This window comes from Ciconia boyciana, chromosome 5 (genome assembly GCF_034638445.1).
Source record: "Ciconia boyciana chromosome 5, ASM3463844v1, whole genome shotgun sequence".
Classification (NCBI taxonomy): Eukaryota; Metazoa; Chordata; class Aves; order Ciconiiformes; family Ciconiidae; genus Ciconia; species Ciconia boyciana.
In genome coordinates, this window is record NC_132938.1 from 81,984,335 (window position 1) to 82,003,654 (window position 19,320).

The window sequence follows — 19,320 nt, forward strand, 5'->3', positions numbered from 1 at the left end:
ACCCCCTTCAGATTTACCACAGTGAAGAACATGCCCGTGGGCAGATGCCGGAGAGAAGCTGTCACCCTTTCAATGTAAAGGCAGCGGCGGCGCCGGCTCATGCTTGCTCATGTGCGCACACACCAAGCGTGAAGCGCTTTCACACGGGTGCGTGCATTCAAAATTCATTCCCTCATCTAACAGAGAAACTCCATTATTTAAAAGCAGGCGTTCAAATAACGACGGCATTCTTGGAAATCATTCTTTTTCCTAAACGTGACAATAATCTTTAGGGGAGAAACCACAATTCTAGCCAATGAGACCCATGATTTTTAGTGGAAGTGCTTGGAGAGTTGGTATTTCCAGAATCCGTATGACAAATGTAATACTATCTGCTGCAGGTAAATTCTGATTATGTGCTACCCCCTAAGGACTTCTCAAAACTTTATTGAAAAGATCGTAATGAGAACAAAGGTAAAAATAAGCAGATGCTCTGAAGAAGTTTTTACCTTGGAGGATTTGATTATATTTGTTATTGTAAAAGAAGGAAAATGAATTTTACCATTATTCTGGCTGAGCCAGTCACCTTAATTTAGTTATGCCAAGTGAGTGCATTTTCATAATTAATGAAATTGAGCTAGAAAAGCATCTTCATCCTCTTAGCTCCATTACTCGCTTCAGAATTCTTTGAACTGATGCGAATTCTCAAAAGTTTACTTCAATAGTGACACAAATAAAAAGAAAATCTAAGACAAAGGATTAATAAAAATAGGTTTGCCGAGTCACAAATTTCTATGTATTAAAAAAGAGTCTTATCTTCACTTTTAGTGCGAAATAATAAAGAAATATTGCCACAGAGCAGAGAAAATAATTACAAGTAACAGAAAGAGTAATTAAAAATTTTTTATCTCGGTACCTCAGTCGTCCTATTCACCATCATCTGATGCAGCATGGTTTGGGAAAAAGAGGAACAATGTTAAAGACTGGCCGCAAAACGAAGAACTATGTTGCTTTTTGAAATTAGTTATGCTGTTAATTATGGGAAAAGCCATTCAAGCATGCATTAACTTTAAATACAACCTATGTTCCCATGGGCAATAAACCAGTATCCTATTTAATAGGGAAGCAGTGATTCTGCTTCCATTCCAGTGTCTTCTGGTTTACAAATAATGAGAGAAAGCTGGTTACCAAAGAAACGGGAGGTATAACAAAAAAAGCAGAAAAATGAGTAGTTTGTAATTACTGTGTAGCTAAACACTGCAAAAGTAGAGATATTACTGGTGATACTGGTCGAGCAACTTGTCTTTCCCCACAGAAGAAACTACCTTTAACTGTTAAGACGAAGGAAGCAAAGTTTGTTGCCCATCGGCACTCAGCCGTGTGACTACCCTGTTACCTCTACGGCAGCATCATGTTACCTTGGACTGCACATCGGCATTATGGTCGTTCTGCAGTAAGAGCGCCGCTGACTTGGTGTCGTCTTTTCTAGCGGCAATATGCAGAGCTGGTAATCTCACTTTCCCCTTGGTGTCATTTTCCAGGAGGATGGCCACCGCCTGGTTGTGTCCTTGTTGCAGTGCAACAGCTAGAGGAGTGAAACCGTCCTGGTAGAAAAGAAAACAAGACGTGCTTAGTAAGCTGAAGGACGTACAGCTTCAGTGATTTGCACAGCGCTGTTCGTACATAGAAATTTGGTAAGCACATTACCAGCTGTTTTCTACCTCTGCACCACCGTCTCCAGTGAAATGACATCGGAAGCACAACATTTTAACCCAGATATGACTTCAAACAGGTCAGAAGCACACTTTTTCCACTTCAAAGTAGGCTTTTTTTAAGTCAAGTACAAGCAAACGATCAAGACAGCCGGCTGAACATAAGCCAGCAGTGTGCCCAGGTAGCCAGGAAAGCCAACAGCATCCTGGCTTGTGTCAGGAATAGTGTGGCCAGCAGGACTAGGGAAGTGATCGTCCCCCTGTACTCGGCACTGGTGAGGCCACACCTCGAATGCTGTGTTCAGTTTTGGGCCCCTCACTCCAAGAGAGACATTGAGGGGCTGGAGCGTGTCCAGAGAAGGGCAACGGAGCTGGGGAAGGGTCTGGAGCACAAGGCTGATGGGGAGTGGCTGAGGGACCTGGGGTTGTTTAGCCTGGAGAAAAGGAGGCTGAGGGGAGACCTTCTCGCTCTCTACAACTGCCTGACAGGTGGTTGTAGAGAGGTGGGGGTCAGTCTCTTCTCCCAAGTAACAAGTGATAGGACGAGAGGAAATGGCCTCAAGCTGTGTCAGAAGAGGTTTAGATTGGATATTAGGAACAATTTCTTTACTGAAAGGGCGGTCGAGCATTGAAACAGGCTGCCCAGAGATGTGGTAGAGTCACCATGCCCAGAGGACTTCAAAAAACGTGTAGATGTGACACTTCAGGACATGGCTTAGTAGGCATGGAGGTGTTGGGATGACGGTTGGACTAGATGATCCTAGAGGTCTTTTCCAACCTTAATGATTCTATGATTCTATGACCATTCCACAGTATCTCTCTTAATCACTTCTCATCTTAAAATGGGCCACAAAGCATATTTTTAGCAATATTTTGCTAAGGATTAGTGAGCCCTGAACAAAGTATGCTGTGAAAAATATACAGGGAACCTGTTTCTTAATATCCCACGTCTCTGCGAAAAGAAAACATATCTCCAGGTGCATTTGCTGCTGTTTCCCATTCTAAGTTACGCATGGACTATATGACTCAAGAAAGCCAGATCACGTTCAGGGATTTATTCTAACTTGAAGCAGGAAAACATGAGATTATTTGTACTTTTTGGAAAAACAAAGTCAGGAAAATGTCTCTGCTTTTCATTCATAGTTTTAGCTTTGTTTTAAAATTATTTTCAAATTGTCTTGCTCCTCCACACATGCCCTGGATTGCCAATGCTTTAAAATGCATCACAGGATCGCAACTTGCTATCTCAGCTGAAGTACTGCCTGCTCCCATCTCTTTTATTCTGACTATAAAACTGAATCTAGCTCAAGTCTTGCATGCTGCCCAAGCCCATATGTGCTGTAACCACAGCCAGAATGGAGGGCAGCTGAACCATGAGGAACAGAGCAGCTCTCTAACTGAGTCTGTGACCGGACGCACGGTGAGTAACAACGAAAGAAAATGGAAGGGAATAAAACAAGGTCTTCTATGTCTAGGTCAGAAGGAACAACTAAAGAGTTGATTATAGCCAGAAAGTGAGAAAACTGATTTAGGTGCATTATAAAAGGCATAGGAACGAGTCAGAATTGATTTGGAATAGGAATATGGAAAGATAATAAAATAATAAAGGACAAGCTAGGAAGGAATGAGGGCTAACATATGCTGAAAGAAACATTTGAAGAATTGCCAAAGCAATTTTTCCCCTTAGTAATCTAATAACATTCACTCCCTTTTGCGTAGAACTGTGGGTAGGTGCGTTGTAACAGCGATACTACTATGGTTTCTTTCTGTAATAGAGATTAAATTCTGTACAGTGAATTAAAAAAGGGTGAACAGCTGACGAAACAGCTGAACTGTAAAGATAATTCTGAGATTGGGGCTACATTAGGTGTTGAAATGGCTTAATGCATTTGCCTTTCGCCTCTGGGAACATGAGAACAAATCCTGGATTAGAGGCCCTGTGAAACTGAGCTCATCCTTACTGTCATTTTGTATGCATACGAATATAAGCGCTATAGGAAACAAAATATATCCAAAGGCAGTGCAAGTTTCAAAGCTTCAAAGACAAGATCATCCATTTGATTTTCACCACTTTATCTTCCATCCTTCTCTAAAAGGACACGATTCTTTCTGCATTCCCTCTCCTACCGCTTCTGGAAAGCATGGCTGACCAGAGCTCGGAGAAAGCATTTCATTTCCCCATGTCCCCACACGACGACAGCCAATCTTTGATGCCAAACAGAAGGTCCTTCTCCATGTATTTTGGTGGCATCCTCAGTTCAGGCTACCATCCCGCCTTATTTAATGTACCATTTCTTCATTCTGTTCGTGAGACTAACGCTGGGCACGTGTGAAAGCGGACAGTGGCTCAGGCCATCCTTCAGCAACGCTCGAATCACTGAAACCATCACCTCAGCAAGACCTGAAACCAAAACTTACCTAGTTAAGCGATAAGGGGGTAGACAGCCTTTACTTTCCAAGCTACAAAAGCGAGAACTGACCTTTCTGATGGCAGAAGGCAGACTTGGACTCAGGTTCAGAGTGGGGGGCATTTGATTTTTTTTCTCCCCCCTGCCTTTTTCTAAAAAAAAAAAATATCAGACTGTACTGTGAGTTCCAGCGATGCCTGGATGTCTGCATTCAAGCCGAGGCCACATTAATGATAACCATTTCGGCCTCACAGTTCCTGTAAACTAATGAATGAATTCCCAGTGCACCTGATCATCACAGCCAGTAAAAGTTACCGGGAGAAAAGCTGCAAGCAGGTGACTGCAGGCTGTAGCTGGGCCAGGCTCCTGGAGAGCCACAGTTCCACTCTGCTCCTTCGCAGGGAGTGTGTTTCTGACACGTTGCCTGGCAATCACACGGGATTTCATATTTCAGAAAGCTGACATGTAATGTGATCTCCATATATGCAGGCCACGAGAGGATTATTTTAGGAGCTGTCATCAAATGGTACAGTATCCATTGAAAGAAGGGACAGTAAAGCAGCTGTTAACACTAGCAGTTTGGTTTAAAGGAAAGGAGAGAGAGCATAAATGCACCATCATTTCAAATTCATCCATTTGTGAAGGCAATCCAGAACGGGTAAGTTTCTGTACAGACTAGGGAAAAGTAATAAGCATGGGCAAAAGCTCTGACAGGAGAGGAACTTCCCTATTACTACTTCACGTGGCACATCCGTATCCATAGAACAAACACGAAGCCAACACGCTTTGTAGCACAGAGCCTGTTCACTCGTCCCTTTGGCTTGGAATAAAAGAACATTCGTCAGAAAGAGAACAAGAGGAGGAAACAGGATGAGCACAGTCCTCATGACCTAGGAGTTTTCCCCACTGCCCTCAAATCCTCTCATTTGCAGAAGGAAGTTCTTACGATTCAGTGCCTCTTGAGATGGAGTCTCATCTCTCTTACTTTGGCATCTGCCCGGTTTGCACTGAAGTTACTGCAGGTTTACAGCACTGCAGTTAAATCCAGAACCTAGCAATTAATACCATCCTTCTGCGTAGGTATACCCACATAGTCCACCAGTAGAAATAAAACGTCCAAGGAGAAAACAGCACATTGCCTGCTGAGCTCATTGATGTGATCGTTGTTAGTCACTTGATTTCCAATTTACACTAATCACAGACAACGATGAATAATGTCACAGACAAGCCTCAGGATCAGAGTAACTTTGCTGGTCAAGGAGGTCCAGCTGCCATCGCCCCTCACTTAGGGGAAGAGGAGCAGGAGGCTGGAGTAAGTGACCTCCTGAGGCCCCTTTCTACCTGAATGGTTCTGTGAACCCAGCACCACAGAGCACTCGCTCCTCTCGTCACTTTTGTGCATGCACTTGCCTGTTCCTCGCTCTTTCTCTCTATGCAGAAAATATTCCGAACTCATCTAAAATCTCAAGACCCAATCTAAAAGGAAGCTTGTCAACAACTAACTGTTGATACTAATTGTTTTTATACCATTTTACACTATACACAGACACCCTTCTGGACACAGTCCTCATAGTCCTAATTATGGTATTCACATTATGTTCCACACGCTTTTCAGCTAGCTGCGGAAGAAGCTTAAGCAAGGCTGCCAACTACCTTCCCCAGAAGACCCCTTATACAGCCAAGAGTGGGAGATACACGCTATGATATTCTATTCACTGATACTTGCCCAGATCTTTGAGTGCAAATGAAAAGGCAGCACAAAGATAGCCCTGTTGCTCAGGTGATGGCACTCCTAGATGCTTGAGTTTTCATGGGGTTTGTCGGAGATGTAAATCTGTTCCAATGAAACGTTGTACCTCTCCACTTAGCCTACGATCGATCTACTATTCACTCCATTCCCCTGACAATATCACCTTCGCCTCCTATAATTTCTACAGCCCTAGGGACCTCTCTTCAAAGGCTCATTCATTTTTCAGAAAATTCTCCAGGAAGCTGATAGGAGAAATAGGCACAAACTGAAGGTGAAAATCCTAGGCTTGCTAAAGTCAGTGGAAATTTTGCTGTCAAATATATCAGGCTGGATTTCATCCCTTGACTTTTCACCACTTCCAGAACAGTTCACCTTTTGTCTTCTGTGCATGTAGAAAAAAAGGATAAGATTCATAAATACAACTCTTTGAAATGAAAGTGTGAAAGTTCTCACAACACTCCATCTGAAAAATCTTTTGAGTTTAAGCAATCTGAATGCAAAGGAAAATAAGAGCGTGTGTACAAAAAGAACAATATACCTCACCTCAGTAGCTGTGCTTTGGTTGGCTCCATTCTCCAGGAGATACTTCACCACTTCAATGTGGTTCTCTTGAGCTGCCATATATAAAGGAGTAAAGCCATTCTAGGAGGAACACACAAGAAAATGTTGTAATAAGGAAACGCAATATACCAATAATAATGAACCCCAAATAAATACACGGCTAAAAATGCATTTGTGCTCTTTTAATGGAAATGTTTTAAGTATGTAAGGAGAACAACTTTGTATTTTTTAACTTTATATGGTAATGTTTAATGCCATTTAAACCCACAAAACTCTATGTGCTTTCACACTCATTTTCTTCCGACATATATTTTAGGGAAGCAATGGACACACTAATTATTAATACAGCTATTCCTTGCTGACAATGCTCAGGCAAATTTAAAGCTGGCAATAAAGTCATATGAAAGCTGACAAGAAAGCAAGAGTTTCCTCCATTTATTACATTAACTTAACCAAAGACATCATCCCCTGGAGACCATGAAGTCCATACCTCATGACAAGCTGAGTAGAGATGACAAAGGCTTAACACACTACATGAAATTTTGTAATACATAAAACATTGCACATCATCAAACATAAAGGAACTCAACCTTGCAAAGTAACAACTGCATTTCTGACCATACAGGAAGTTCATCTATCATTTAATTATAAACATTCTTTCAAACGTCCTAGAGTCCTTAAAAGAATCTGGATAATACAGTAATTTTAAAAAATTCTTCTAGTCAATCAAACTACAAGCAGATTCATTAGAAACGTAAGTCCTTTCTTCCCACTAAAATACTTCAATGCAAAAAATTTTAATTAATTAGCTACAAAATCCTTATGAAAGGAAGGCATGGAAGTGAGCTGTCTGCCTGATTAACAACTTTCTTCTAAGAGTTTTTAAGATTGTTAACAAAGCCTTCGAAAATTCTTTAATATTCTGTAGATTACCATGTAATATAAGAGGACATAATCACCTATACTTCTGAAAACATTCTTCTGCCTTGGAATAGCACTTTTAGCTATAACATAAACCAGACTTCAAACACGCAAGGTTTTTTTTTTTTTAATCTTGCGTGCTGTCACAATGAATGATAAGCTTGTGCATTTACACAAGCGGTCAGAATTAATGCAAATACTGTGATAACTAAGAACATTGTTTCAGAGAAGCCAATATGGTTTTTTCTAGCAAACGTGCTGTGGAAACATTCCAGTAATTTCCTAATGAAATGAAATCTCATTTTTCAGACACCAGATAATACAGTTGGTTGTAGAACTGATGTCTTTACAAGCCCCCTCTGCATTTACAAATGTAGAAGATTGCTCAGGCAGTAAACGTAATTTATGCTGTGTGTGTCATATGATATACGTCATATATGTTGTAGCAAGTCTTTTAATACTGCTTTGCATAATATTCTGGCACTTCCATCAACAACCTTGGGACATCTAATTAAAAAATGGCACCCAGAGAACAGTTAACAGCAGTTCAATGCCAGAAGTGTGGGATGTATTTTGAGTGGCTTTGCACAGGGGTCTGTCTTTGGCACGTGTTATCCAATATTCTCAGTAATGACTTGAAGGATGGAATGGAGTGCTCTTATTACAGTTACAGACAGCACGAACAAGATGGTCTGCAAGTACGCCACACAACAGGATCATAATTTGAAAGGTTCCTGTTACCCTGGAGAAAAGAGGTGGAAGTGTAATTTAGTAAGGACAAATACAAATACTATTGCACGGAAAACAAACTCTGCAAACAGGGAATGATGAGTTAGAGAAGAATTCTGCAGAAAAGGACCTGAAGGTCACAGTGGTCTACCAGAGGGCCACTGGTCAATGAGCTCATTCTGCTGTAATAAAGACAATCGTTGCACCAGCGTAAAAATCTATCTCCCTCGGGAAGCTATTTTTCTTTGAAAAAAGACTAGTAATTGGCCTTGTTCTGTCTGGACAGGGAAAACTGAAGGAAAATAAGGTAACAGTCTTTAAAGTGGAGGGTAAAGGTCTGTTCTGCATGTTCATAATGACTAAAACAAATAGAAAAGCACATCGTTTACTAAGGTTGCTGGAGAGAAAATTCAGGTTAGACATCAAGAAAAGCCTCTTAGAGGTAAGGTCAGTCTGCATTGCATTTTGACGGGCGGCTTCCTTCCTCCCAAATCACGGCTGGAACCAGGCAGCACACTGGAAGCACAAACTGGGCAAACGAGCCAGCCTCTTCCAGGTCCACCCTGGGGCTGGGAGGCTGGCAAGTCGGGGGGTGTGCTGGTCTCCCGGCTGCTCCTCCGACAACTCTTTAACGGGGTGGGGGGGTTAAGAGATCTCATCACAGCGTAAAATGGAAGAGCGCTGTTGGGCACGTAATTAGGAAGGTGCAGAAGGGCAGGGGATTGCCAGGCGCAGGGACTGAGCTGGCAATGGGAGTGAGGAACAGATTGGTTTCTTTTCGATTGCACTTGTCCAGAATAGCACAGAGAAAATTGCAGGTAACCGAGTTGGCTCACTGTTTCAGTTTTCCTCCCCACTCCGGAAAGAAACAAAATGGCAACTTATTAGCTGTAACTAATAGTAATTTTCCACCGGCCTCATCACTATTTTAATACTAAAGTCTAATGTAGCAGTTTTTTAAATGGTAATATTTGCCATCTGTGAAATCCTTCTAGCACTGAATATTAGTGGATGAATGGATGAATAAAAGGATCACACCGACTAATATAAACTTGGGGAATATGAGTTTTCAAGCCAGAGTAAATCAATTTGCTTAAAAGCTTTGAAGAATCTTGGTTTTTTTTAATCAACTCAAGTCACTAGTTCTGGAACAGGATCAGGACAATAAATCCTGGATTAGGAGACCATAAACAATATATATATGACTTTGTATATATAACTTTGTGTCCATTTAGTACCAAGAAGCAGGAAGTGCTTTTCCACACGGAGATGCAGAAGAGTGCCCATTATATCAAGGATATCCTCCTCACGTGCTATAAGCATACTTGAAACTACAGCAATCGGAGGTAAGGAAATTCTTGCACATAAAATCATAGCCTTTTTTTTTTTTTTCCTTCAAGCTTTATTTATAGTTTAAAACTACTGTATATGTTTTCTTAAAATCTGGCTTATTTTGGAAATTGCAACAGCATGCCAAGGTCTATATGCAAAACTGCCTATACCAGACACGCTGACAAAGCTTCCCCTGAATTTCTCCCCCTGGCAAGGTCAAGCCCAATTTTTTCCGCTGGCAGGGTGAAGTCTGCTTTCCCAGTGAAGAACAGGTTTCAGAGCTTTTAACTGCAGTGTTCCTGACCTCAACACTTCTGGCTCTTGGCCAGAAAACCCCTATTTTAGGATTCCCAATACGACGGCTCTCCTTGGCAGAGCTCTGCCCAGTGGGATTACCTGTTAGCCCTGCTGGAGCTCTTCCTTCTCATTTGTCCGCTGGACCCCAGGACTTCTATGCCTCCTCCCATCCTGCATAGTTTCTATGATGTGTCTGTCTGTCTGTCTCCTATACAGCAAGTTTCTGTCTCTCTCAGCCAGTCCTGCAGTTAAATGGAAACACCCACAACAAAAGCATATCCTTCCCTTCGTTTCCTTTACTTTTGTTAATCTAAAATCTCCTTCCCAGTTTCTCATCTTTTCGTTTCAAAGAGCTATATGCCAATACTTGGTTTCTCTGTTCTGCTTCTAGAGAGATTTCAAAGCTTAAGATCCCAGATCTCTGCAAATTGGAGCAAACATGTTTTCCCTAGACTTCTGTTTCACTACCCCAAAGCATCTTCTACTGAATCCACGACATTCTGGTTAATGATTCTCCATAGACATATTGCAAGGGAGACTGGCCTCTCCCCAGCTTGTTTTAGCATGTGGAATGGGATACAGAGGGGTTATTGGGCCAGGGGTGGGGAATCTTTATTTCAATAAATTTTCCTTCAGCTTATGGTCCTATACTGTATAAACACAGCCCAGAATTAAAGTAAAAATACTGACTGTGGCATGTAAATGTGACCTGGCAAAGGAGAAACGCACTTTATTTTGCTTTTTCTGAAAGCCCGGCTGGGTAATTATGTTACGTCTGTATGTTTAGATTTTATGCATCATCTGAAAAATAGAAATTAATTTTGTAATGATATATAACATTCATTTTCAAACAATTATTTCATCAGAGCATTTGTAGTGAGGGCAGAGTACTCAGATGTCATTATCCTTACAAATGTATACTGCAAGATGTTTACTGCTATAATATAAAGTTATAATGAGAAATTAACGCTAAACAAATAGAGTATATTTCCTACTCCATTCTTTCTACTACATTCACTGATTTACTTGCTAATTTGAGAAAATGAGTAGCTCTCAATGATTCTTCAAGCTATTAATGCAAATTGGCAAGTCTATATATGACTCAGAATTTGTATCATTAAATTTTGCCCAAGCCCTAATGAAGAACACAGTTTGAAGAAGCAGACGGATTATTAGAGCATTTAGAAAATCATACAAACAGCTATATAGCTTGGTTGAGCTTTATTTTATGGCAGGCTTTCAAGGAACCATAGTCTTTGCACGCGGTACCAAATGACCAGAAGCACCCATCTTCCAAACTCTGATTAGTAGCCAGTGCGTTTGAATGACTAGCCTACCCATGCTCGTCCATGAAGATGTGGCCTGTAGTGTCTGTATACCTACAGTATCTGTATACCATATATCCATACATATATCTATATTCGTACTGATAAGGAAAAGAGAGAAAATAGAGATACATTATCTCTTCCCTCAGTTTGCCTCTTTGAAGATGACACATGAGAGTTCGCAACATATCCTGGGATTAAATAGCTAATGTAAACCCAGGTGAACATATCTGTTTTATTTTAAAGGCCTCCAGGACCTGTTTAAGACTGCGTTAGAAGATCACTGAGACTACCAGGGAAGACGAGACAACCGACATCCAATGCAATTGTTTACATACAGCAAATGCTCATTCCTACTTACTCGCCAAGACGTAATTACCAGTCAGAAGGTCAACACAATCAGCAGATTGCCCCACCCAGACCAGAGGCTGCCTCCTCTGCCTCTCATCTTACTGCATGGGTTTTTGGTTTGGTGTTTTGGTAGCCTTGTCCCCCCAGTTTTGCTTCATATCAAGGAAAGGAAAAAGTTATTTTCTCAAGGTTACAAATGAAAACCAAATTAGTTAGGCTTCTTCTGCAACCTTTACTGCAATTCTGCAACTGCACTTCTCAAGCAACATTCAGAGAAGATTCTGTGCACAAAATACTGCCCATCTAAAAGCTCGGTTTCCTTTGGGTCACCCTAGTTTCCTTCATAGGACCCGGCGCTTAAGGTAACCTAAGAGAAGCCTTTATGAAATTGCTCTACCTTCCTCCCTGTGCCGCCTCCTCTTTCTGATCTTGTTAGAATTTAAGCCAGCCCCAAAAAGGAACAGATATTGGCACAAAGGATGAGACAAGAATGAGACAAGGGTGAGACAAGCTTAGATTACTCATGAAACAGCTCACACAGATTGTAAAAATCTTCTGATTTATGGTCATGTGCTAATATATCACTTTACGCAGTAAAATCATGATCATTTCTGGGGCCTTTAAGTTCAAATAACTGTTTCAGGATTTTTTCTACTCTTCAGAATATTGCTCGACTTCAACAAGAATGGTAAATTCCTGATTTAAATCTTTATTCAGTGACCCACAATTCATCTCCCTGTTTTCCGCATTTTTCCACAGAATCTAGCCTAAACCAGTGACATCTACATCTCACCGTAACAGTTAAAAGAAGGTAACTCCACCTTCACTCGCTGTTTCTCTGTCTCAGTCTCCAGTAATCTCCACAGGAGAGGAAATAACCACTCCAGCAAAGGCTGTTCTCTCTCGAATAGGAGAACATTATGCAGGGAAGGAAAAGGACCAGGGACAATGGGCACAAACTGAGACACAGGAGGGTCCCGCTGAGCATCAGGAAACACTTTTTTACTGTGAGGGTGACCGAGCACTGGCACAGGTTGCCCAGGGAGGTTGTGGAGTCTCCATCCTTGGAGATGTTCAAAAGCCGTCAGGGCATGGTGCTGGGCAGCCTGCTGTGGGTGGCCCTGCTTGAGCAGGGGGGTTGGACACGATGACTTCCTCCTTCCAACTTCAACCATTCTGTGAAATATCCCCTACCAATCCAAGCAATTATTTGATTTTAACCAATGAAATATGAGAGTTACAAATAAATGCAACACTGCAAGCTAAATTAAGAACACACATCTTGATAGAATCAACAATATCACAATTCTGGGAACTCGGTTGTGCATTATGCTCAGAGCATTATTTTCAGCCAGTCTAAAAATAAACTCTTCATAAGAGGATTGTATCTTATCAGGAAAGATTCTCTGCCTAAAAGGGTGAATTAAGGATAGATCAAGGTACCTACTTCAACTTTTAAAAGTCTCTTATTTTTTTATTTTGTCACCTTACATCAAAATCCGGAAGTTTTATATAGCAGTAACTTTACCAATTATTCACATTCCTCTTTCTTTTCCATTAAAATACATTTTCCATAAAACAAACACATAGCCATATTCTTTTTCAAGAAAAAAAAAAAATCTCAGAAATATTCGGACTACTACATCTGTATTTATATTCAAGCAAATATGCAATTGTCAAATTCGTGAAGATATGCTAAAGGGAAATTCACAGCATTTAATTTTAAGATGCCAAATTTAAGGTGTCTAAGGAGTCTCATTCTGCCATACAGTCAAGGGAAAGTGGGCTACTCCAAAGAAAGATTGAGAATATTTGAATCAAGAGCTCTGCTTGCTCAACTGACAGCTTAAGCAGCATGAAATTGAGAATGCAAAGGTGGAGAGAAGGAAACTACCCTTTATTACATCTATAACTAAAGAGGATTAGAAATAACACGTTTACTATCAGAACTGGAACTCTTAAATGTTGATTAACTGTATAATACTATATACATTTTAAAAAAATTCAGATTTTTTTTTTTTTTTTAGTAAACAATTGTATTGAAACTGATGTATTTTAGCAGGCTTTCACAAGTTGAAAACAACTGAAACTCCTGGAAAACTCCTGCACTTTTTTCTCCAGTGAGCCCATAGTGCCTACCAAGCATTCGGATCAATGCTGCCGAGGTGTGACCCGTACTACCTGCATACTGCTTGATTTATCTGTTATCATAAGAAGATCTATTTGTCTGAAGTGTACCACTGCAATACTCAGCAGATAGTTTGACAGTCATCTATACGTTCTCCTTGGGACCCTAGCAGGGAGTTTGATTCTACTTCAACCATAAGGAGAAGCGCTGAACCAACACCAGTGCAAAAAACCAGATTATGCCTTTGAGAAACATAATTCAAGTCAAGATTCTTTCCTTTTTCTGAGAGAAGTGATTTGCTCCAGCTTCACATCTGGCTCAGCCTTGAGAGACTGAGAAAGTGCACTCTGTTCCCCTCTTGTCCTCCCGCCCCTCTGACTGCACCGTTGTGATGCTGACAGCACCTTCACGGAGGAAATTTTTGTTTTGTCCTACATCCACATTATGAGAACAAGAGATTCAGTAAAAACATCTTTTAGATACATCAACAACCCAGCTAAATTAAATACTGTGGATTTCTGGTATTGATAAAAGCACCTTATGTTTTCTGACCAGATTCTTTCCTCCATGTTTCAAAATGAACAGCACATTAGTATATATTCATTTTCCTGTGGCATCACTTCCTTTTATAACAAAGCTGGAAAGTGCTAGTAAAAAGAATGACACACAGATTAGCTGTAAGCATTTGTGAGCATAGAATTATTCCATGTAAAGTGGCCCATCTGTAAGGGCACAGGAGAGCTACTGGATTCTGACCTACTGTAAAATTCCCCAACAAGTGTTAGCTAATCGTTTAGGTGACAATCCTTACATTCGTGACACACAGCAGATGCTGAGGCTGCAGGGTCCCATAGACCGTAAAGGTTAAAAGCTGAGAAAAGCATTTAGGAAAAAGGAGAGAATTACGGGATTTAGGGAGGCTGGTGATTCTACTTTATTGGGCCAAACGGTTAAACAAACAAAACAATGAAAGACTCTTTACTTGTTTGAGATGACAGATCATAAAACTAATTTGTAATAAATAGATTTTTAAAATGTAGCGACACAGAAGCCTACACTGAAAATAGTACCACCCCTTCAGCTGTCTCACTAATTCCCTAGTAATATAAATAGGGTTTTCCACTCTATACTGACACCACTGCAATAATTATAAAGCCCATGGATAAATGATGTTGTCTGGGTTTGCGATGAACTTGGTAAGTTCGCTCATGAGAGATCCCACAGAAGTCCAACTGTAGCACTATGTATATGACACCCGTTGCCTCACCGTTACAAGAACCCCTCTCTTAGGAAGTGTATTTTACTGTAAGTCACTTCCTAGCTCCGATGCCAAATTTAAAGAGCACAAACATTCTCTTTCAGAAGCTTCAAATATCACGATTTTCTCCGCAAGAACAGCAAAGCAACAACAGAGCCTGAAACACAGCCAGGCAGAAATCAAGATGTTCTGTGCCTTGGAAATGTCATTTTTACAAAGAGGGAACCTGTAATAGAAACGAAGCCGATCGGTAATAATGGGAAGAGAATAGATGAGTCATGCTCAAGAAAACGTAACCTTGATACTGGGCATGGGTTCGGGCCCAAAAGCTTAGCCGGGGCAGAGTCTCACATTTGAATTCTGGGCAGTCGTCCAAAACAGCATTTGGGGTTTGCCTTCCAAACATGGTAAAGGAAAAGCAGTACTGAAAACAACCATTTATTTTATGTATATGGTTGAGGGCTGCAAGGAAGACAATATTGCACTAAAATTATAAATAAAATGTTTGGTTTTATTTGGTTGTGACTCAGTTATATCGACGTTCTCATAAATATATGTGGATAACATTTCCACTGCCTGGTTCTTACTGTGGCAGGTTGCGTCATTACAGTAGGGGTGAAACGTGGCATGTTGGTCTGCTGAGCCCTTGCCCTGCCAGCTGGTATGTTAGTTTATTGCAGGCTCCGAAGGTTTATGAATTTTAAGAATAAATATTAGAGGCCATGTATCGCATTATTAGCTGAAAAAACCCACTATTTGTTTAAATTAAAATCTTTCAACCTGGACCATTGGTCCCTTTATAGCACTTTAACAGAGACTGCAAGTTAACAAAATAGACTAAGACGTAGGTTCTAAGTATTTTCAGTTTGTTTTCAGTCTTTGTTGGTTGAGATCCTGACACATTCGGTTATTTTATAGCTGCCACTGGGACCCCAGAGACATACATCAAACGGGCTCAGTACCCTCCTTTGTCCTTTAAGATCTCCTGATCCTCAGAGCAGCTTTTGAGAGAAAGCCAACCAGTCCCATATCTCCACATCACCACGCTGCTGCTTCTGCAGGTGCCACCATAAACTGGGCATCTTCATAGGGTTATTTTTCCTTTAACTGTATGACTTATTTGGGGAAACGGGAAAGTCCCACATGAATGTGCTGATATTAACAATCGTTATCTTATGTTCACACTCTGTTATCCTGTAATTCTGTGTCAATCTGTAAGCACCGCTTCAGTCCCGCATGCACAGGCATCCCGCTCAACTCCCATGGTTGCCCGAGATCGTACTTCAAGATCAGGAATAAGGGTTGTTTATCACTAACTGATAATCACTGTAAGAGACAGGCAGCTGAAACTAATTTAAGGCAGGATGAATAAATATATCTGTTCTTTCATTGTTCTTAATGTATTACTTTTGTTTACATCTCTCAAAATCCATATAATCCTCCAGAAGGCATTTCTTCCTTTTTTTTTTTCCCCTCCAGTGAAGAGAAAATGGGCCAGATCCTTTATTACATTAGCAGTGATGAACGGCAGCTAAATGACTCCTCTTGATGCACAGCAGCTAAAAATCCGGCTCTCTAGATATACTGATATAAAAGCAGAAAGCCCAGTTGGTGGAATTAAAACCACTTCTCATAATGGAGTAGCAAATACTCTGCAAAATATGCTCCATTCCGAAGGTAAGATTATCTTTACAAACCATGGGAGAGCAATCTCTGGTAAAGCAAATCCTAGGGCATCCTGAGAGGGACAAGCTGATCACTTCTCTGAGAATCACATAAATCCTGCCTTTGCTTTTGTGGTAACAGTGAATATGGACATTCAACAAGCTCTCTTATCGCTCATTTTTGGGAAAGCATATTGAGGCTGGAAATTCTGTGCTGCTCTAAGGATTGCTTCAATCTGATGAATAGTCTGGATAAGAATACCCTAGCAGCCACGATACCATCTCCTGTGTGTTGAAAGAGGAAGTGGTAGCCATAACAGGGGCAAATTTAAACAAAAATATTTCTTGGCTAATGTGTTTGCAATGAGCTTAGAGAAGGATATAGAGGAAAGGAAACCAGAGGGCTTTTAAATAACAAGATCAGCTTGGGGGAGGACTGATTTATCTAATCCTTGCTTTCTGTATCTGGGTCACTTTAAATAATCTGATGATTAAAAGGTAGCTCCTCCTTTTGTGAGGGCCCCTAGATGAAGCAGTGGTCAAAGCACAACCTTAGCAGCTAACGGGGAACACGTTCTGCTCTAAACTCTGTGGCAGAAATTTTGCAATTGAAGGGAATAATTTCTTTCTTAGGTGACTCCAGGATGTGATAGTTCCCTTACAGTTACTGAAGAGGAGTGAATTACATTTCCTCACTTTGTCTTTTACTTTTCAGCTCTTTGTACCTCAATCACTTGACATTTGACAAATCACCTCATCCTAGGAGGTGCAACTCTTTGCACCAGGCTAACTTTTTTTGACCTTGTTTGGAATGGAGGAAGGTCAGGACAGATCCATTCCGTCAGGTATGCGTGGTCAGAACAGCTCAGCATCATTGCCGCAGGGGACAGCCTACAGGTAGGCTCAGTTACGAAGATTATTGCAGTAAGGGTATTGTCACATTTGGCAGGCTAACATTCCAGTTATCAGACATCTCTGATGCCTATAACATGAGTCAGATGATACAATCTGACTTTAAGAGAAAGCAATAAAGACAAACGGTAATTTATCAAAGGGAAGGGTTGGACTGACTAAATCTGGTGACGTTTCTTCCACCTGGGAAAAAAGATCAAGAACTGGCATAAGGATTCCTAATATGTCGCAAAAGTAGACACTCATTGAGAGGAAGATTACAAAAAAGAATTACTGCTCTAATGCACAAGCAACAACTAAAAATAGGTTTGGGGTAAAGAAGTGATCCAGCTGGGAAAGGAGGATACCACCGGGCTCAGTCAAAGTGTGTGATGGGTGGGTGGGAGAGAGAGTGGTAGGTGGCCAATGCCACTTCCATCGTTCTGCATAATGGAACAGTGCAATGCCCCCCGAGGACTTCTTCTGAATTCCCCACTGAAATTCAGAAGTACCTAGAGGATCAGCTACACAAGTGAATACATCTTGCAAAAGATTACATCATTCCATGGGATGACCTTGTTCTGCTTCGCAAGGAAATGTAATCAAAGCTCAGAGGAATAGCCTGGACCGACCCCAGGAGATCTCTTACCCACCCTACATTATAGTTTGTACCATCCAGTCCCCAGATGAGATTTTATATTATCAGTGAGTGCAGCTCGGCCAGATCTATACGTGACCAAAAATCATGGTCAAATCAAGAAAAGAAATTGCAGAAATTGATTTTTTTACTTGATGACACATATCTAGATCTGCTCACCGAACTATGAGCAGAGTCAACCAAGTGAAGGTTTCATAGATACTCATTATATAAATATATTTCCTCCAGCAATACTTGGAGCAAAAGGCGATTCTAATTGCGCCAAACAATTGCATGCTTGTCAAATGCTAGGTGGAGGTATGCCAAAACGGACCAGCAACTTCTAGATCTCTCTGCCCTTTCTGGGTTTGCCCTCATTTCAGCATTTGCCTGAAACATACTCAAGGAAGATGTCAGCTCTCAAATGATATGCATGCAGGTGAAAGTGGAGTCATTCAATTAGTAATCACTGTGCAATTAGGCTTTGTATCAAAATAGAAATTACTTTTCTAAAAATAGCAGTGATGACGTATTAGCTCAAAAGGAACAGACTTTTTAAAAGAGGAAGAACAAAATAACAGCTCTGAAGGCCAACATGAAACTGAAGGGCAAAGCAAAGCAATCTAATAGAAAAACAAAATCCATAAAATCCAAGTCCTGAATGCTTAACAGTCTCAGATAGCACAGATGGGCTTTGTAATCTCGGTGGCTACAATGTTTTTAATAGCATTTTCTGAGATAATTCTGTTATTTCCTTGTTGCAAAGACCTGGGAAATCAGTGTGGTGTTTCAGATGTCCCTGGTGGTAAGATTGATAAAGGCCAGTGTTTTTATGCAATTTAATGGAGAAAAGGAAAGGAAAAACAATAAACTGAACAAGCTGGAGTTGAGAATACTCTTTTATCTATCAGTTTATCATCAGTGAAGAAATCTTGTCACTATGGCAAATTGTCATCACTGGAAATGAGAATGACCTTGACAGATACCAAGTTCTTTAAAGAGGAAGTTATGGAGCAACCTGAGTAACTTCACTGGCATTAAATCACTACCAACAAATGGCATTTAGCAGGGGCCTAAAAAAAATAAAGTGTGAAATGACAGAGATACCAAGGAGAGGATGTAATATACCCTCAATACCACCAACTGTTCATAAAAGATTTAAGAGTGACAATATAGCATCTATTTTAAAAAATTGAATTGAGAGAAAATGTAAGGAAGATAAATTGAACATTTCAGCCATAATTTCTCACTTTTTAAATTCAAATTTACCTTTACTTTATATTTTTGTTCCTTTCTGACTTTCTCAATTAAGCTCTTTCCCAATATGATTTTTTTCTCTTCACCTTTTCATCAGTGACATACTTCCTTGACAAAAAA

General features: G+C 40.6%; 1 protein-coding gene across 13 annotated transcripts in view; it reads right to left on the bottom strand.

Moving 5' to 3' along the window:
• The window catches only part of ANK2 (ankyrin 2), a 258,299-nt gene that overhangs the window by 124,078 nt on the left and 114,901 nt on the right, over window positions 1-19,320 (bottom strand). For 8 of the 13 annotated variants that reach the window (XM_072861199.1, XM_072861198.1, XM_072861194.1 and 5 more), the window contains exons 5-7: window positions 6,393-6,491; window positions 1,398-1,583; window positions 896-919 (exon numbers count right to left, since the gene is read on the bottom strand). In XM_072861199.1, the coding sequence (XP_072717300.1) occupies window positions 896-919; window positions 1,398-1,583; window positions 6,393-6,491 (309 nt within the window). The remainder of the gene's footprint in view (window positions 1-895; window positions 920-1,397; window positions 1,584-6,392; window positions 6,492-19,320) is intronic. The other 5 variants (XM_072861197.1, XM_072861193.1, XM_072861195.1 and 2 more) reach the window with 1 other exon arrangement.